Source organism: Polyodon spathula, chromosome 19, assembly GCF_017654505.1.
Source record: "Polyodon spathula isolate WHYD16114869_AA chromosome 19, ASM1765450v1, whole genome shotgun sequence".
Lineage (NCBI taxonomy): Eukaryota > Metazoa > Chordata > Actinopteri > Acipenseriformes > Polyodontidae > Polyodon > Polyodon spathula.
The window spans coordinates 4056769-4077183 of record NC_054552.1 but is presented as its reverse complement, the minus strand read 5'-3'; the positions used below and the strand labels follow the sequence as shown (position 1 = coordinate 4077183).

The 20415-nt window shown below is 35.8% G+C and overlaps 1 protein-coding gene across 1 annotated transcript in view; it reads left to right on the top strand.

Moving 5' to 3' along the window:
* The window catches only part of LOC121295042 (protein kinase C-binding protein NELL1-like), a 130679-nt gene that overhangs the window by 25440 nt on the left and 84824 nt on the right, over positions 1 to 20415 (top strand). Inside the window, exons 5-8 of the mRNA XM_041219333.1 lie at positions 8173 to 8269; positions 15782 to 15854; positions 17821 to 17903; positions 20065 to 20199. Of these exons, the coding sequence (XP_041075267.1) occupies positions 8173 to 8269; positions 15782 to 15854; positions 17821 to 17903; positions 20065 to 20199 (388 nt within the window). The remainder of the gene's footprint in view (positions 1 to 8172; positions 8270 to 15781; positions 15855 to 17820; positions 17904 to 20064; positions 20200 to 20415) is intronic.

The following is a 20415-nucleotide window of genomic DNA, read 5'->3' as shown; positions in this document are numbered from 1 at the left end:
AAGGAGAAGAAAAAGAGACCATATTTTGGAGCCTAACACAGAGGTCTTACCTTACCGACATGAGAGGCAAAAAGAGAAATGGGTTGACTGTTTTGACCCCTCGGTAGGCGTGACCGAGGACATCACCCCAGGAAGGGGCCTATCGGCAGCTCTGATATAAAGAGCTCGGTGAATACCTACCAATAGGAAGGCATATCCCATAAGTATGTTTGGTAGTCGTCTCTGAATTGAAAGGGAACTGTTTTAACACACAAACCTTTGACTCCAGAAGTTGTAATTCGGTATTCACTTCTCTACTTGTTAAGTAATCACAGCTCATAACCTCGACAACAAGAAACTAATCCAAAAGTCATAATGCAGTAAAAAAAACAAAATTGCTTACACATTGAGCTGTATTAGACAGTGCTTTAAACACCATGTGATCTGCATGAGTATGAACACCCTGGATGTCTATATAGGAAGTGCCTTCACACTCAGCTTTGTGACTTTCATTATTATTTTACTCCAACTAACAAAACTACCTCTGGGGGTAGGCTTAGCTGATTTGGAAGTTAGGTGAACGCTCTCATTGTCCGTTCCTTGTGTTCTCTATCTGCCCTATTAAAGCCGTGTGAAAACTGTGTGAAAGAGAGATTCATTATCACCGAGCGAGACATGGGAGGTCAACCGATACAGCTATCTTTGGAGTTTCTAAAGCGCAGAACAATTTGATGGGCTAAGCCAAGATATCATTGCCAAATAGAGAGACGCACATTTATTTGCGTTCATATACCATGATGACAAGGCATGCATAAAGGGTTTAGTACTTTCACACTGTTAATAAAACCTTTATAGATAGATGTGAGTATGGATTTCTTTTTCATTTACATTTCATATTTTCATTCTTCTTTAAAAAAAGCACAATGGAATTTGATTACATTTGACTGAAGTGTATGTATTATTTCCACTAAGCTGAATAAGATTTATCAATTAGCATTTACCCATTTGGCTTCTCTTGATATACCCAGCCTGTGTAATAAGAATTCTGTGTTGCAAGGTATTTTGAAGGGCAAGACTATGCAAATTAAATGTGATGTTTTTTTTAAGCAGTGACATTCTAGCATTCAGAGGGGAATTGGAACCACACAAGAAGACATACTGTATAAGTTAACTCTCCCGTATCTAAAAAAGCAGTGTCTCTTTGAACTTCATAACTACTAAAAGTTTAATTGCAGTATTAAATATATTGCTGGCCCTAGGAAATAAGGAAAAACCAACAAGAAAGCTTTGGTTATCCTGTGTCATTATGAGTGTACAATGGCATATTAAATATCAAATCATATATTTTATAAATAGTATAACAAGGCTAGGAGATCATTCCAAGCTTCTTACTGCACTACAGAACCTTTTCCTCCCTACACTAGGAGGCTCATTCTAAGAAAGAGGAGGGTATGAATAGATGGCAGAAAATAATTGCCAGTGTCTCCAACTTACAAAGAAGTAAAAAGTTGGCGACATAAAAACTAAAATTATTTACTATGGTTCATAAAATGGAGAGGGAAATATGACTGAATTAGGGTGAAATGAATGATGGAGAAAGACCGAATTAGGGTAGAAAGGACTTGATAAAAGCCACATAATGAAACATCAAAATTCTGCACAGGCTGTTAAGGGGAGATAGAAAATAAGTAAAGCAGATTAAGTGGGTGACTTTGTGGAGAGAGTGGGTGACTAAAGGATTTCATCAGAATTTAAAGAAATGGGGGTTGTTTAAAAGACGATGTGGGTTAGAGTTGTAGAAATCTGCATCAGCCCTCCAGGGGGAAAAGTCAGATGGCGTAATCTTTTTAGGTAGAAATAATGCAGGTAATTAGAATGATGAGTGTGATGGATGATGGAGGAAGTGAATTATGCAGAAGTAAATACAAAATATCCAGAGGAAACATTTTGCAGCTGACACTTAATCTAACCTTTTTCAACAATAATGGATCTGTTTTTGAAGTGAACCAGAAGTACATAATAATGTAGTGGGGAGGAAACCAAGATATTGTGATGAAATTGTTACCAGAATTTACCACATGAGTAAATGTGGGTATTATGAGCCAACTAGTTAGCAATAATTAACAATAACATCTGATTATTTGTTCAATTGTAAACGCTGATAACTATATATTCTTGTTTTTGAACCAGAAAGATAATTCATCCAAAAATGGTTTAACTCTAATTCTCTTTATATCTAAAATATATGTGTACTTATTTTTTGTCTGCTTTTTTAGCCAACAAGAATATATGCCCCCCCCCCCAATTAACAACTTTTAAAATACCTACAGAAAGTGACTATAATATATTTTGTTGTTGCTCTCTTAAGTATTCACTCAGAAAACATGTCACACCACTGCTTTATGCTGATTATATACTACCCATCTTTTAAAGATAATTATCTTCTATATTATGCAGCCTAATGAAAGAGAAGTTAAAATGTCAATATAGCGGTATGCTAAATTGAAAGTCTTTCCCTCATTGATTTTGCTCCTATAATGGTTAACACACAGGGATGTAGGTCAATGCTCAGCATCTTCTCATCAGGCCAAATTATTGGTTTGTCTGACACGCAGTAGAGTATCAAAGATCTGCGGAATTGCTTTTATGTCTTCTTACATTTGTTTGGCATCTTGAAAGAACAGGTTTAACACTGTTTTTTAATTTAAGCAAATAACAGTGTTGCATCAGTCAGCTAATAATTCTAGTCTTGACATCTAAACCATATGCGCATATTCAGAACTGATAATATATACCAAGTTCAGCAACTTTCTAAAAATAAGCGACTGGCAGTTGTTCCCATGACACTGAAGGAGATCCTGCCTGAGGGACTGGGCACTTGGTGGAGCAGAGAATGCCCTACTTCCCATCCTGATAAGCATGTAACTTCAGGCTTGTGCCACCAGACCTGCGCGCACATTCCCTCGTGTCTCGCTCGCTGGGCACTGTGCTAGCAGTCATGTTAGGAAGAAAGAGGACAGTCTAAAGGAAACTCAAACCTTGTGAACAGTGAACTAGCTTGCCAGCTGCTTTGAAAAAAAAAACTGTAATATTTGCTGTGATTTTGTTAATCAATCACATAAGACCCAACAAAAAGAATATTTTGGAAGCGTGTCCTGTGATCCCTGTTCATTTTCCATCTGGAAACCCTTGTTTCACTGTGCCTTCAGAACTGCCCTTCCCATTGTGATGAATCTTGGCATGGGCTTTCATAAGCGCAAGTTATTGAGAGTATGTGAATCTGGGTCACAATACCAAACATACTGTATATTGATATCTGTAGATTTGGTAATCTTGATAAACATTCTTAATAATTAAGCAAATAAATGCATAGTAGTATTAAATTAAAATAGAATGTGTGACTATGTAGACATACTTTTTTTTAAAGGCAAGTGAGTTAGTAACTTCACCAGTGAAAAAATTTTAAATCCAGTGGATTGAGTTTCTGTTCCGCTGTTTTATTGCAGTCTTCATTAAAAATAATTAACACTGTCTGAAAATAAATAAATAAATAAATAAAACTAACAAAGTCACATGCTAAAAAAACCTAGAGATAAGAAACAAGAAATAACAAGGATGGATCTGTCAGTATAATGTGACAAGAAAAGATGTAGAGAATACATGCAAGAATATTTTCAAAATATTTTACCTCTATCAGTGTCTCCCAATGTTTTCAAAAGGAAATTCTGTATTTGTTCACGGACCTCAAACAACCTCAGACCATTGATATATGCATTTCTAGCATATGAGGCCCATTCCACGTTACGTGGGTTGCAGGTTGAAGCACACTCTCCTGCATTGTAATGTAGGCTGAGGTCTGGGTGTAACACATATTTTTAGTTATGCGTTGATGTGGTAAACTTACTTTCTAATCACCCTGTTTTAAAAATGTGATACTGTACATATCTCAGTATGTCTATATCTCAGTATGTCTATATCTCAGTGACCTGCTCTTATCTACGTTCATAGCCACACACAACAGTCACCCTCTCCATATTTCACCATTTTAAGTCTCAGGTCTTTTAGTTTCGTGGCAGAATCCATTCATTTATCATTGACATTTAACAGCCTCAAAGGACATCTTGCGTTTCGTTTTAAACAGGGTGATGGTTTTCAAGTGCACACTGCGTAACGTCTTTATAATGTAATTAAGTGTTAAGGTATGCTGGCCGAGGGAGTTCTGTGCAAGATGCCATAGAGTTAGCTGGGGAACAGTGCATGATTTGAAAGACTGCAATTTATTTCTGTGGGAAATACAGCTGACACAAGTGGGTTTTTTTTTTTTTGTTGTTGTTGGTTTTTTTTCCCCAAGGATAATGCTGTCTTTACGGGCGTTTCACTGACTTATCAGAATAGGCCACATGCTTTCTTTTAAATATAGAATGGGAAAATTGTAATTCTAAGAAATGAGGTTGACAACCACTTAACGTTTGTTAGGCTACTTGCTAAGCATAGCAGCAAGTCAAACAACATTGAAAAGTATTACTGGAGTTGACAATTTAAAAGTATTTTATAGAAGATAACCAATTTTATCAGTAAAGTTGTTTGCTGGAACCAACAATTGCTGCTTGATATAGTGGATAAACAGGAAAATATATTCACCCTTACTTATCTGTAGTGTCAGCCTGGACAAGTGGACTATGAGTATGATGCCTAAATAGATCTAATTATGCTTATAAACTTTTAATTATGCATTATCTAATGGAACATGCAATTATGCTTATACATTATGCTTATACACTGCTTGGACAGCAATTCAGAAAGGTGTCTGTCAACTAAATAAATAAATAAAGCAATGTGCTGTGTACAGTGGTGTCAGAAATATCAAACACCATAAATTGAAGGGATGAAAAATGAAATGAAATATGAGATAGACATGCAGGGATTTTGGCATTTGTCAGTTAAAGCAACTCAACTCAGTATGAAATGGCAGTAATGTAATCTCAGAGTGCTGCTCTTAGCCAGCAATGCCACGCTTAAGCTGATTTAGAAAAGTAAATAAAACTTTAAGGGGTCTTTCCTCAGTCTCCCTAAAGTGGGTTTTTGGCAGCGTGCCATGGAACCATGATAAAAGCACAGAAATGTAGTAAAGCATATTGAAGAACATAACAGTATGGTAAAGCACAATAAAAACTGTGGGGGAAGTTTTATGTGACTGCAAAATTGGCTATTAAACTCCACAATTTAGCTAAATTCTGTGAGGAAATTATTTTGGATATCAACTGAGCACAGCAAGTACCCAGGCTATCTATTGAGGACCCATACAAAATGTACTGTATATGGAATACTTTCATTTATACTGTAATATATTAGACTAATGTATTTGTTTTATTACAGTTAATAGCTGTTAATCTGTATTTCATTCTTGAAACTGAGCTTAAAACAATGCGTACCTTTGACATTCCCAATGAACAAAGCCAGCATAAAGAAAAAAGAAAATCTAATTTGTATTTATCCTCTGTGTCATCAGCATGGTTTTCTCTGAGGACTCATGATGACCCAAGTTTATTTCTGATTTGTAATTTCTATGACCTGTGTTGGTATCCAGCCCGGACTGAATTAACCGCAAACATTTTCAGTCTGTGGCAATTTGCAAAATGAGCTCCGATAGTCTCACCTCATTTCTTAGTGCATGCATGTTGCCATTACAAAAATTACCAACCCTAATTGACATGTGATTCCGCGGTCTCAAATCACAGAGGCCAGAGTAAAGAGACACAGTGCTGAGGGTTAGTATGTAAACCCTAGGCATGCAGTGCAGAGGGGTCCTTTTTCTGTCTCTGACCTTGAGAACACTAAGTGCTAAGTTATGTGCAGGCAGTTGCCTTCTTGGCCAATCTGAAAGGAATATAGTGAATATATTCAATACACCAGAACGAGGCAATTCTTATAATGCTGAGCTGATTAAAACATAAAATCTATACAAATTAACCATAAAAATAAAAGGACTTTTGATCAGCTAGGTCAAGTCATAAATAGAAATTGGGTCTGCAGTATTTCGATTCTCAGACCCAGGCTGAGAGACTTTAAATTTAGCAGCCTGTAGTCTTTTATTTTTTAGCAGAAGGCAGAGAGGTATCTTTTTTGTTGGTAGATTTTTTTGTTACGTGATGCATCATATTGTGATTGAGCTGAGGCCCGTAAGCTTGTTTGAGTCAAACCACACCTCAGCAATTTCCTATTTTTAATTTTAATTTTATTTTATTATTAGTGGGGCTGGATATCGGCAGTTTCTTCACGGAACGATATGTATCGCGATACGACGTGTAGAGTAAATTAATCATGAATCATAAAAATCGCACAATTGTTTGTGCAAGTGTTTGCAGTCACACTGGTAAAGCACTTTCAGTCAAATGAGCTTCATGAACTGTCTTGCTTTTGTTTCCAGTTTATTCTTTAAAATACATTTCTTTAAAATAAAATTACAAATCAGGGCTCCATACACAGTTGTTGCCTCAGGAGCCAATGGCTGCTCGGTCAAATCCAATTGCTAGTGCAACTTCAGGAGCAAGTTGGTTGCTACCATATTCAGCTGCTTAAAATACAACAACTTCTTAAGACACTAAAGATACTAGAAACAGTAACTTAATGTCTGTACTCACTTGTTTGTTCCCACATTCTGCTGAGTGGTTAATCTATGCAGCTGATGACTGCAATGAACTTAGCATGTTTATATTTAAAATATTTTAGGTGTTGTGTGTGGAATTGGTGACAGCACCTCTAATTGTGTACAGGTAACATGGAGATGCAGCAAGCTATTTCCCAATGCTCTGTGTCAGTCCTGATTTGACAGCATGTAATACAGACAGCTCTTATGATTCCATGTTACACTCGAACACATTTGGTCACTGTTGCATGACACTGCGATTACCATACTCTGCTTGTATTAGTAATCTATAAAAATAAACCTATCTGTGCTTAGAAGCATTTGTAGTCGATGAAATTATTAATAGTACAAGTGTATTTGTTACCGTCTGTGACAGGCTTGTGAGTGGATAGAGGCCTGGAGACAGACTGCAGTTCAAAAAAATAATACTTTTATTAACAAATGAACACAAATTAAAAGGGCACAATGGCCAAAACAAAAGTATTTAAACACACACAAAAAAAAAAAAACACAAAGCAAAACTTACAAAATAAAGGTTTCTAGGCTGGACAAGGCCTCCACTGGACCAAACAATACAAAAACAAAATAGCAAACCAAAAAACCAGCAAGAGCAAGCGCTTGCTTTGCTTGCTTTGCTTGCTTCGCTTGCTTCCTTTGCTTCCTTAGCTTCCTAATGGGAAGCTGAGGCCTCCTTTTATGTCAGGTGGCTGGGTGCTGATTGAGTGTTAGTTACTCCAATCAATCCCCAGCCACCTGAGCACAATAAACCCAGGCAGGTAGGGGAATTTAACCCCATCCCTGCCAATCTATACAGGGCAGAGCTCTGCTCTGTCACACCGTCCTCCTTGCACTTTATTAAAACGTGTTAATAATGTATCAATAATCGTACGGTAAAAAAATATATACAAGCACACCCCTAATTATGCTCATGCGCCCCACTCCTAGAAAGTTTGACATACCCTCCTATAGAACCACTGCAATAAAAGAAAATATTCAATAATAAGTATAATGAGTTCATATCATGAGTTGTGCCGTGCTCTTCGTGCATCCTTAATCTCCCTGCTTCAATACCAAAACAATTACTTCAACCATGCTCCTTTAACTGTCAGGTTAAGTAAAAGGTTGCTCTCGGATAGAGATGCCAGGGGCTCTGTTTTAACAGTATTCATCTAAATACTGACACTCTTTATTGATCCTTTAGGTGGTTTCCCCAGGAGCGTGTTTTTTTTTTTTTTTTTTTTTTTTTTACCAGATTATTAATATCATACAATAAAATGACACTCCTTACTGGGGTAACACATTTAAAGATGGTGGTATATGCAGTAGATCGTTTAGGTAATTTAAATGATACAGAAAACTAATTTGAAAAGAAATTCTCATCCTTGCTCTTGCCAGTCTCAACACTGATTCACTAGAAACTTATTACAGATAATTTTCTTAAGACACTTTTCAAAGATTGTTGGCTTCATATTGGCAAGATAGTTCCTTGGATTATTCATACCCTTGGGAGACCTTTAACTTGTAAGTATGTTTGTTTTCATTTGCAGGATTTATGAGCGTGTTATAGATCCTCCACAAACTGATTTTATGCCAGGGAGCTCTCTGTGGCTTGGCCAGCACAACAGAAAACATGGCCTATTTAAGGTAAGTACCTGCAGTGGCTTAGATAAGCCAATCTACACTTACAATACGAAAATATTGCAGTCCGTTAGAATGTATCGAAGTAACAATGAATATGCTATTGTGCTTTTTATGCAGAGGAGGTGAGATTCGTAATACAGTAGAAAGCAACAATGAGCTTCTTTTTGGACAAGTAATTAAAAGTTTGGATACATTATGCTAAGTTATTATGCTTCCAGTTTGCACATGCAAGCTTAATGGATGAGAATAACATGTGTAAAACAAGGAGTCTCTAAGTAGATGGGTTGATTAGTTCCATTTCTAGAAAACAACTTTCAAAATTAAAACTAATAGCCACCCACAGGGTTGTGAAGCTGGATATAGAGCAGACAGTCAGAATAACATAACATAATGATTAATTAGACTCCCTGAGTTAAAAGCTCCGTTAAAAAAATAATGACATTTTCTTTTATAATTGTTTTTGTAGAGGAGAGATGAACCTTGACTCAGAAAAAAATGTCTTGCTGTGCAACATTATTTTAATATTCTTCAAAACAAGACAGTGATTTAAAAGATCCATTTTGCTCTCTGTATTCTCAAATCTGAAGACTACGCACTTACTTACGGTACCGAATTGTGTTGTTTGTGTCTTAATAATGTCAGTATGATTTGCCACAAAGAACGCCAGTTATTATACTTTTTCTTCTCATTCTGTGCCTGCCAATTTAAACAATTACAGAATCATATGTTTATGACATTGGACACCTTTATTATTGACCTTGCCGCTGCAGATCTTTCAACATCTCTTATACCAGAAACCATTTGAGATATTCACCCTATTCACAAGGCTCTATAAAGGTTAAACAGCTTCAGATGTCATCTTAAGAATTACCTTTTTATTAGGTTTTAAATCATTCTGAGTACCCTGGATTATCTATTGTATATCCGTCTTAATCTGGCTTTGAGCTAACATGTATCTCCCTTCAGCTGTAGCTGCCTTGTTTCCTGCAATTTTCTCTACTACCTCATTCCCTACTAATCATGTGAGAATATGACTTTTAAACTCGCTAGCTCCTCTTGCTGTGTAGTAGAGAAGGTGGGGTCTTTCACAAGTTGTCACATGATTTACATAGAACCAGGAAGTAAATGCAGACATGCAGGCAGCTAGGGAACAAGAAAGATTATTCAAGGTCCCTTCCCAGTAGCTAATACATGTTATGTTGGTTAATATCATTAGAAAAAGTAAAAGACTATTTGTTGTGTTAGAAAGGTCTTAGGTAGGTCCACTTTTGAGGGGATTATTGCTATAAATAAAACTTACTGATGACAATAAAGTCCCGGCATTGTAATTTAATGGTTAAAAAAGACTGAAATTAACTTAGGTATAACAGTGTATGTAATCTATATCGTTTTACTGTATACAGTATTTCTGTTTTCAGTTATTGAAGACTGGTCCATTCCCAGCAGTGAATAGCGGTTTCTCAGCGAATAAATGCAGCATTTCATTCAGTGCTCCTTTTTTGTTTTGATCTCACTGACTGCAGTCCATTTGAGAATTTAAATTCTGTGCACTTGAGGCATTGTCTAGAGTATAGGATAGTGGGTGGGGTATGTCTTCAGCACTCTTAACCTTGGCTCCTTGGCTATGTGATCTGGCACACTGTCATGCTGCAGCAGAACACATCTCTCCAGCTTCCTACGCCTCTCCTCCAGACCTTCCATGCTAATGATTTTGCTCACAGTCTCTATGCTAAAATGAAAAATGATTACTTGAACATTGTTCCTGAGCATTACCTGCAAACTATCTTGTTAAGCATCAATCTACCCAAGCCACAGAATTTTCTTTATTCTGGAGTCAGTGCTGCATTTTTACAGTTATGTGCAGTGAGCTACGCCATATATATATATATATATATATATATATATATATATATATATATATATATATATAGATATAGAACATAAACTAACTGTTGGGTAAACAAATAAATTAAATACTGTAATGTGCTTGAAGTTAAAACTAAAGATGGGATAATTGATTAACTACTAAATGATAATGGTGTGATAAATAAATGAGAGTTAAAATAATTAAATCGGGTTTAAAATAAATAGTTCTTATTGTGCAGAGACTATACATGGGGGGCATTAGGACCCAGTAGAGGTTAACCGCTGGAGTCAGGAACCAATGTCAGGTTTAGTCAGTGGAGTAATTAGTGGATTAATTAGTTAGGTTTAAAAGGGTGTGTGTGTGTGTGTGCGTGCGTGCGTGCGTGCGTGCGTGCGTGCGTGTTTGTGTGTTTGTTTGGTGTGGATAATGGTAGGAGTTTGGAAGGAGAGAAAGAGAGAGCTGGGTGTTAGGATTACGATTTGGTTTTGGTGACGAGGTAATAGGCTTAGCCTGCCTTGTTATTAGTTAGGGAAACATTTGTGTAGATAGGGCCCGAGATCGGGTTAGGTTTTGTTTTGTTTATTTTATTTTTACTGTAAATAATAAACACATGCTACGGCATTTCCCGGTATCCTGTGTCTAAAAGTGTTTATTTCAAGAAGGAAAACGTGTGACCAGAAGGCAATCCGTCATTGATATATATATATATATATATATATATATATATATATATATATATATATATATATATATATATATATATATATATATATACATATTATGCCAGGGAGCTCTCTGTGGCTTGGCCAGCACAACAGAAAACATGGCCTATTTAAGGTAAGTACCTGCAGTGGCTTAGATAAGCCAATCTACACTTACAATACGAAAATATTGCAGTCCGTTAGAATGTATCGAAGTAACAATGAATATGCTATTGTGCTTTTTATGCAGAGGAGGTGAGATTCGTAATACAGTAGAAAGCAACAATGAGCTTCTTTTTGGACAAGTAATTAAAAGTTTGGATACATTATGCTAAGTTATTATGCTTCCAGTTTGCACATGCAAGCTTAATGGATGAGAATAACATGTGTAAAACAAGGAGTCTCTAAGTAGATGGGTTGATTAGTTCCATTTCTAGAAAACAACTTTCAAAATTAAAACTAATAGCCACCCACAGGGTTGTGAAGCTGGATATAGAGCAGACAGTCAGAATAACATAACATAATGATTAATTAGACTCCCTGAGTTAAAAGCTCCGTTAAAAAAATAATGACATTTTCTTTTATAATTGTTTTTGTAGAGGAGAGATGAACCTTGACTCAGAAAAAAATGTCTTGCTGTGCAACATTATTTTAATATTCTTCAAAACAAGACAGTGATTTAAAAGATCCATTTTGCTCTCTGTATTCTCAAATCTGAAGACTACGCACTTACTTACGGTACCGAATTGTGTTGTTTGTGTCTTAATAATGTCAGTATGATTTGCCACAAAGAACGCCAGTTATTATACTTTTTCTTCTCATTCTGTGCCTGCCAATTTAAACAATTACAGAATCATATGTTTATGACATTGGACACCTTTATTATTGACCTTGCCGCTGCAGATCTTTCAACATCTCTTATACCAGAAACCATTTGAGATATTCACCCTATTCACAAGGCTCTATAAAGGTTAAACAGCTTCAGATGTCATCTTAAGAATTACCTTTTTATTAGGTTTTAAATCATTCTGAGTACCCTGGATTATCTATTGTATATCCGTCTTAATCTGGCTTTGAGCTAACATGTATCTCCCTTCAGCTGTAGCTGCCTTGTTTCCTGCAATTTTCTCTACTACCTCATTCCCTACTAATCATGTGAGAATATGACTTTTAAACTCGCTAGCTCCTCTTGCTGTGTAGTAGAGAAGGTGGGGTCTTTCACAAGTTGTCACATGATTTACATAGAACCAGGAAGTAAATGCAGACATGCAGGCAGCTAGGGAACAAGAAAGATTATTCAAGGTCCCTTCCCAGTAGCTAATACATGTTATGTTGGTTAATATCATTAGAAAAAGTAAAAGACTATTTGTTGTGTTAGAAAGGTCTTAGGTAGGTCCACTTTTGAGGGGATTATTGCTATAAATAAAACTTACTGATGACAATAAAGTCCCGGCATTGTAATTTAATGGTTAAAAAAGACTGAAATTAACTTAGGTATAACAGTGTATGTAATCTATATCGTTTTACTGTATACAGTATTTCTGTTTTCAGTTATTGAAGACTGGTCCATTCCCAGCAGTGAATAGCGGTTTCTCAGCGAATAAATGCAGCATTTCATTCAGTGCTCCTTTTTTGTTTTGATCTCACTGACTGCAGTCCATTTGAGAATTTAAATTCTGTGCACTTGAGGCATTGTCTAGAGTATAGGATAGTGGGTGGGGTATGTCTTCAGCACTCTTAACCTTGGCTCCTTGGCTATGTGATCTGGCACACTGTCATGCTGCAGCAGAACACATCTCTCCAGCTTCCTACGCCTCTCCTCCAGACCTTCCATGCTAATGATTTTGCTCACAGTCTCTATGCTAAAATGAAAAATGATTACTTGAACATTGTTCCTGAGCATTACCTGCAAACTATCTTGTTAAGCATCAATCTACCCAAGCCACAGAATTTTCTTTATTCTGGAGTCAGTGCTGCATTTTTACAGTTATGTGCAGTGAGCTACGTATATATAATATATATATATATATATATATATATAATATATATATATAGTAGCATATATATCCTCTTTATTCCAATATATATTATATATATATATATAAATATAACATAAACTAACTGTTGGGTAAACAAATAAATTAAATACTGTAATGTGCTTGAAGTTAAAACTAAAGATGGGATAATTGATTAACTACTAAATGATAATGGTATGATAAATAAATGAGAGTTCAAATAATTAAATCGGGTTTAAAATAAATAGTTCTTATTGTGCAGAGACTATACATGGGGGGCATTAGGACCCAGTATAGGTTACTGGAGTCAGGAACCGATGTCAGGTTTAGTCAATGGAGTAATTAGCAGATTAATTAGTTAGGTTTAAAAGGGTGTGTGTGTGTGTGTGTGTGTGCGTGCGTGCGTGCGTGCGTGCGTGCGTGCGTGTTTGTTTGGTGTGGATAATGGTAGGAGTTTGGAAGGAGAGAAAGAGAGAGCTGGGTGTTAGGATTACGATTTGGTTTTGGTGACGAGGTAATAGGCTTAGCCTGCCTTGTTATTAGTTAGGGAAACATTTGTGTAGATAGGGCCCGAGATCGGGTTAGGTTTTGTTTTGTTTATTTTATTTTTACTGTAAATAATAAACACATGCTACGGCATTTCCTGGTATCCTGTGTCTAAAAGTGTTTATTTGAAGAAGGAAAACGTGTGACCAGAAGGCAATCCGTCCGTCAAATATAATATATATATATATATATATATATATATATATATATATATATATATATATATATATATATATATATATATATATATATATATATAATATATATATATATATATATATATATATATATATATATATATGTATATATATATATATAATACAATAATAACATTTATACATTTAAAGCCACGGTGACCGGTATAAATAGTCAGCAGCCAGTCTACTCGTAGCTGCTGAGCAGAAGGAAGCAGAAGGTGCGCTCTTTCCGAGCAGTCAGATTGTAAGTGCAGAATTAACCTGCATGGTTTGTTTGTGTTTATGCCAGGTAAATGGCTTGGCCATCCTGCGAGCTAGTCAGGGTCCTGCATAATTGTTTAGTAAGAGCTCCGAAGGAACTAGGGGTTTGTTTTCTTTTTTGTTTATTTTTGTAATTAAAAGTGCACGACGGCACTATTTCTTTCAATCCTGTGTGTCTGGTCGTGATTTGGAAGGGAAACAGAACCTGAGTGAGCCTGTGTGGCGAGCCAGCAATGATATATACGATATATATATCTATAATTATATGATATATACCTATATTATATATGACATATATAATCTCTGTTTTTAACCTGGCTCATCCTATGAACTGAATTGAAAACCGGATTGCATTTAACTCCAGAATCAGAGAAAGGAGATTAGCGTGCTGGAGTTATCGATGTAAAACCTATGTAGTACTGCTATATACTGCATTGTCTCAGTAAACTCCCTCAGAGGCTGTGGCTTTAAAGTGTTTAGACAAGGCTGAAAGAAGAGTTCAGTTTAGGGTTAGGTGATCAATGGAAATAGATGAAAAATGTTTAGGCTGCGTCTACAGAGCTTAGCCTGTAACTGACTTTAGAGGGTTCGTAACAGATGTTCTTATTGTTTCATATGTATGATAACGGCTAATATTTGTTTAAATGGCAGAACGCCCTCAGAGTAAAGTGTTTACTTTGTGTCATATTTTCTAAACAAGCTTTGATGCAACTTAGATGCACGAATAAGAGCTTATTGTGTGTAAAGTCACCATGAATAAAACAATAAAGAAAGAGTGTTTTCATTTTGGATTACATCATTGTTTTTTCTTTGATGGATATCACAGTATTAATATTTGTTCTTTTTAGTTAAAAAATTATGTCATAGAAAAATATCATTTTAATATATATATATCATAGTGAAATATATTTTTGTATTTTTTCTAATTAAATTTACTTATGTCCCCAAAGTGGTTTAAGTCTGACGGAGAATAATTTCAGTCAAGCTGAAAAATAAATCTCTTATCTTGGATATGTGTACTTTAGGGATGGAGCATGCTTGCTTTCTAGTAATTCATTATTAACAAGCCAGTACAAGAACAAACATACCCAGGAATAAAATTATATGATAATTACATGACAACATCTGTAAACTCAACCCTTGTTAAAATGGCTGTGTATTACTGCGCAGCTAGTTACCAATATAAAAAATACATTACACATACATTGTATTGTTATTAATTGACAGTTACATTTTAAATGTATACATAAATTCACTGATATCTTTCTTTTCCTCATCCAGCATACCAGGCTAGCTCTTGAAGCAGTCTAAGAATCTTTTGTACCAGTTTAAAAACTGATGCTGGCCATTCTTGGAATTTGTAACATTGGTATAAGGGCAGCATTGACCCTTAAGCATACTCTGTGTACTGTATGCTGTAATTCTCACACCTGTAGGCTCAGGTGCCATTGAAAGTACATACAATTGTGATACCTATCTGTTTTTTCCTGCGCCCCCCTTGAGTCTATAGGTGGGTTACATGTTAATTGTCACAAGCAAAAACAAAAAAAAGTTTGTATAGAAATATTTATCTGTTAAATGTATTACTTCACACAGAGCAATACAGTGGGTAAGAACGTTAGGCTAATGTTAGGTACAAATCATTTAAATTACATAATCATATATCTAACAACATGAGGTGTAATGGAGATTTAACATGCTGTAAAATGTGACTGATACACATGTGGTGATGTTTCTTGTATACCTTTGAATGGTTGCTGGTGTTTTTTTTGTTTTGTTTGTGATGAACAGTGTTTTGATACATGTTGACAATATTGCTTAAACAAGCAATTGGATTTGTTGTAATATGACATTGCATACTGCTTGGTATTTATTTCCTGAACAATACAAGATGAAGCCTTTTAATGTATTTGTATTTTTTTTTATAGGGTACTATTCAAGATGTCAAAATCATTTTTGTGCCGAATGGATATATTACACAGTGCCCAAACCTTAATCGCAGTAAGTACAATGCCGAAATTAGCCTGCTGTAAATTTAGTCTAAGTTTTTTATTTTGAGGATTTCCAACTTTGGATTTCTGTTTCAGATTGTGAAATCTTTATTTAAGACATTAAAGAGCTTCCAGTTTTTTTAAACCTAGATGTCTTTGATTCACTTTGGCACTGCTAGTTAACCCTAGTGCTTTTACTTTTTAGAAAGTTTAAACATTAAGTATAAAGCTAACCAATTATTGGAACAATAGCACAGTATTGTATGCCTACAGTATTGTAACTCTAATTCAAACCAGTTATGCAAACAATTGTACTGAGATTGAAAAGAAGCAAGTAATTTAATTCAGTCAGGGAACTCATGCGTTAGATAAAATATTTATTACAAATTAAACACAATAACACATGTATGCATATTATATGTTCATGGATGAAATGGTTAAAGTATAATACGACTTTATACTTTGGTCTTGTCTCGGGGAACCCCTGCCTATAAATGTTCCCACTGATAAGTGGAGAGGCTGATTGTAGGAAAGCCATGGGCATGGGGCAGGATAGCTCCCCTCTCCCGTAGACAAACCAAAAAGCAGGTGGAGGATGGGGATGAGGAGGCAAACTCTAACTCACAGCAGGGAGGTAATGGATCAGGCAAGATTGAAATCCTTTCCTTGATAAGCATTGGACAAGTAATTACGTTGTTAGCGATAGGCACTGCTATTTCGATTGACAATGTCTGGCTATTGACGCTTGATGACTTGATTTGACTGACTGATTGAAAGGGAGTTCCCTGCCTGAACCACCACTTTGCTTCATTTCTGGTTTATGGAAGCTCCCTGTGGTGCCAGGCTTAGAATACTAACTGTTAAGGGTTAATGGGTCCACAGAAATAGGTGGGTGAAATAACAAAAAAACAACTCACTTTCTTTTAATTCAGTAAATCTGCTCTTAAAATATTTGAACACATCCATTTAGATAGTCTTCATCTGCCTGCATTAGTCATGTTCAGTGCAAGAGCAAATAATATTCAGCACTAAAACATATGCTCTGTGTAGTGAAGTGATATGCACCTGTCATTTGCGGTTCTGTAAACTTTATATACAGAAGTATGTGCGTATTGCTGCATACAACATATACTATAATCTGCAAGCTGATGAGTGATTAAACAGAACCTTTCCCCTCAGTGCATTATAATCAGCTATCAATGCCACACATCCCCAAACACCAGTTAACGTTACTTGATTACCCACGCTCTTTCCTCGACAGATGTTGGTCCCTGTAAACAGTTACAGTTTTTTACTGCCTAATCTTGCAGAAATGTCGACGAACATATTGAGTGTTTGCCAGAACATTGAAAGCCTTTAATTTATACCTAAATCTGGCTAAGGTTTCTGCACCTCTGATATAATATAGTATGTATAATATGCAATAAAAAAGGATTGTGCAGCTGTAGTGAGGTTGCCAGTATATTAATTTTAGGTTTTTTACAAATCATTAGCTGTGTAAAATCTTCAAAGACATCATTACACTCTTCACATACCCTCTGAAGGAGAAAAAAATGATTTTTTTGATTCTATGGCGACGGGTTTTAAATCACTTTAAATCTGTCGAAATGAGAAAGTAATGCATTTGTGATCAAATCAGGATGTTTATTTTCACTGTTCATGTTGATGTCATGTCACAGCTGTGTGCAATTGTTTTAACATACTTAAAAATACAGTTATAATTCTATTTCAGTGGCTTTTCTGTTTTTCTTCTTTTCATGTTAAAGCATAAATACAGAGATGAGGCATCATGGGGGAATAATTCTGCTGTATTGTTATTTTTCAATACTAAATTATTATTGTTGGGCTGTAATAACCCTGCTGCCCAACACCTGTAGTTGTAATTTGTTTAAATTATATATAATTTTGTTTTCTTAACATCAGAACTCCTGCAGGTGCTTCACATGTTTGTTTTGTATTTTCTTTCTCTTATGGAGCCTGTCCAACATGCAGTGATTTCTTGAGTCTTGTACAAGGCATCATGGATTTGCAGGAGCTTTTGGCTAAAATGACTATAAAAGTGAGTACACCTAGATAACCTTTTCTGTTTCACGGGTTCTCTTGAATGAGGAGTCTGTCAGTAAAGTGGTAGAGACCCATTATTGCCATATAAAGCACAGGGTGCTTACAAAACAGTAAATCAATGTGGAGCTGGCACAATAGGAGACAGTGATTACTATAATGTGGCCTCTTTTTTTAAGTTGTATGCTCTGCAGGGAGCGCTGCATGGAAGCTCCTTATAAATGCATTGTATAGTAAATTGATAGATGTCTGTTTACTTTTTTTAAATACATAAAACAGTAAAATACCAGTTTATTTTAGTTTATTGTTATATTGTTATTACAGTGTTTTGTAGTTTTTTTTTTTTTTTTTAAACATACTTGGTTTTAAACAAAGTTTTGTTACTTTGATGAAAATGACTGAATGCTTGTACAGATGCCACTAACACACTTGAGGTGTCAGACAGCCTACATTGGTGATTGATGCATTATTAATTCATGATGGAGAGAAGAGTCCCAGCAGGAGTCAATGATACTGTCTCATGTTCACTGCTGTTCTGCCCTTGCAGGGAAAAGTGTCTATAGTGTGTATTCCATGAGATGCTGTTTTATTTGCCTTGGCTGTTTTAAATGCTAGGTTATAATTTTTTTATGGTGTTGTGTTATTAATATCCTTGCTGGGGATTTAATACTGTAAGTTGCAGAAATACTAGATAGTCTCAAACATGCATGACATCCAATGCCCTCGAGCCGGCATGAAATAAAAGTTCCAGTAGTCAATACAATAAATCCACACAAAGACTTGTCAGCCATTTCCAGCAATGTAAGGCACCTGTACCTAAACAGTGAAAATGAAAAAGTGCTGATAGTGTGAGTATCATCCCATTTGAAAAAGTGCTGATAGTGTGAGTATCCTCCCATTTGAAAAAGTGCTGATAGTGTGAGTATCCTCCCATTTGAAAAAGTGCTGATAGTGTGAGTATCCTCCCATTTGAAAAAGTGCTGATAGTGTGAGTATTCTCCCATTTGAAAAAGTGCTGATAGTGTGAGTATCCTCCCATTTGAAAAAGTGCTGATAGTGTGAGTATCCTCCCATTTGAAAAAGTGCTGATAGTGTGAATATCCTCCCATTTGAAAAAGTGCTGATAGTGTGAGTATCCTCCCATTTGAAAAAGTGCTGATAGTGTGAGTATCCTCCCATTTGAAAAAGTGCTGATAGTGTGAGTATCCTCCCATTTGAAAAAGTCCTGATACCGTGTAGTGTATCATCTAATTTTCAAGCATGGCAAGCAGTTCTGTTTGCTAGCCTGCAAAGAAAAAAAAGTTCTCCCCATTGGCATTTGTCCACCAGCAATAATCCAACATCTTAAAGGCTTAGTGCTTCAACTTGTACCCTGAAGTAGAACCTTAGGAAAACAGTTCAAAGTTACTGATTCAGTCTGTGATGTGTAACCCAGGAAGGCTTTGTGTTGTCCGTAGCAATTAATGATCTGAAATGTGTATGAACTTAAGTTGGAGTAAATGTCTATCAGTTTCATACAGTCTTTAAATTAGAACTTCAGTTTGAGATTACTGGAATGACCATATTGCAGTCCAGCTTCTCCTCAATATTATTGCACTGCATTTTTGTAGCATTTTTTAACTGCAGACCTTTTCCCCTTCTGCATTAGTGGCTTGTTTCTTACTGCATCTTCCAAGTTTTATTAACCACGTCTCCAGTTATATCATGTCTGAAGATTTGTAACCTTAAGCTTCATAACACACATATATATGATGTTACTTTGCCAATCACCTTTGTGTGCAGTGATACATTTTTTTTTTCTAATCAATAAAAAGCATCATCCAGATGGAATGTTTTAAAGTCAGTGCCACTACTGTAAGCTTTAGAACACTTCTCACAAACCTACATTATTTTCAATTAGAGAAGAGGTACATCGCCAGAATCATCATGTTTGTTCCTATATGTTCCTTTCACAGGGAAGGAATGTACAGGGTGATTATAAAGTAAGTTTACCAGATCAATGCACCATATCATTGATGTGGTAAACTTTCTTTTTAATCAACCCTGTACAATACCAATAACAATACAACTGCTCAGTTTGCCCAGGGTTTAATGGTGTTGTTAAATTAAAAAAAAATATATACAAATAAAGCGTGACGCTTTGCAATTTTATTTTTCAGTTGAATTATGCAGAGACAAGACTCAGCCAGCTGGAGAGTTGCCACTGTGAAAAATCATGCAAGGTGAACGGAGTAGGCTTCAGAGATGAAGAGTCATGGGTAGAACCCAAAAACTGCAGAAACTGTGCTTGTAAGGTATGTTTAGAATACTTGCTATGGAAATAATTAACGTCATTTAAGATGTCAATCAGGGGGGAGGCACCAACTAAAAACAAAAACAGCTGAATTTGTAACACTGCTGAAAGCATTAGTCAAAACACTTATCTGTTTGAATAGATTCTTTTAATTTTAGATACTGGTAAACTGTTCGTTGTGTCTTTTAAAATGCAAGGAGCCTTCTTGAATGCCAGT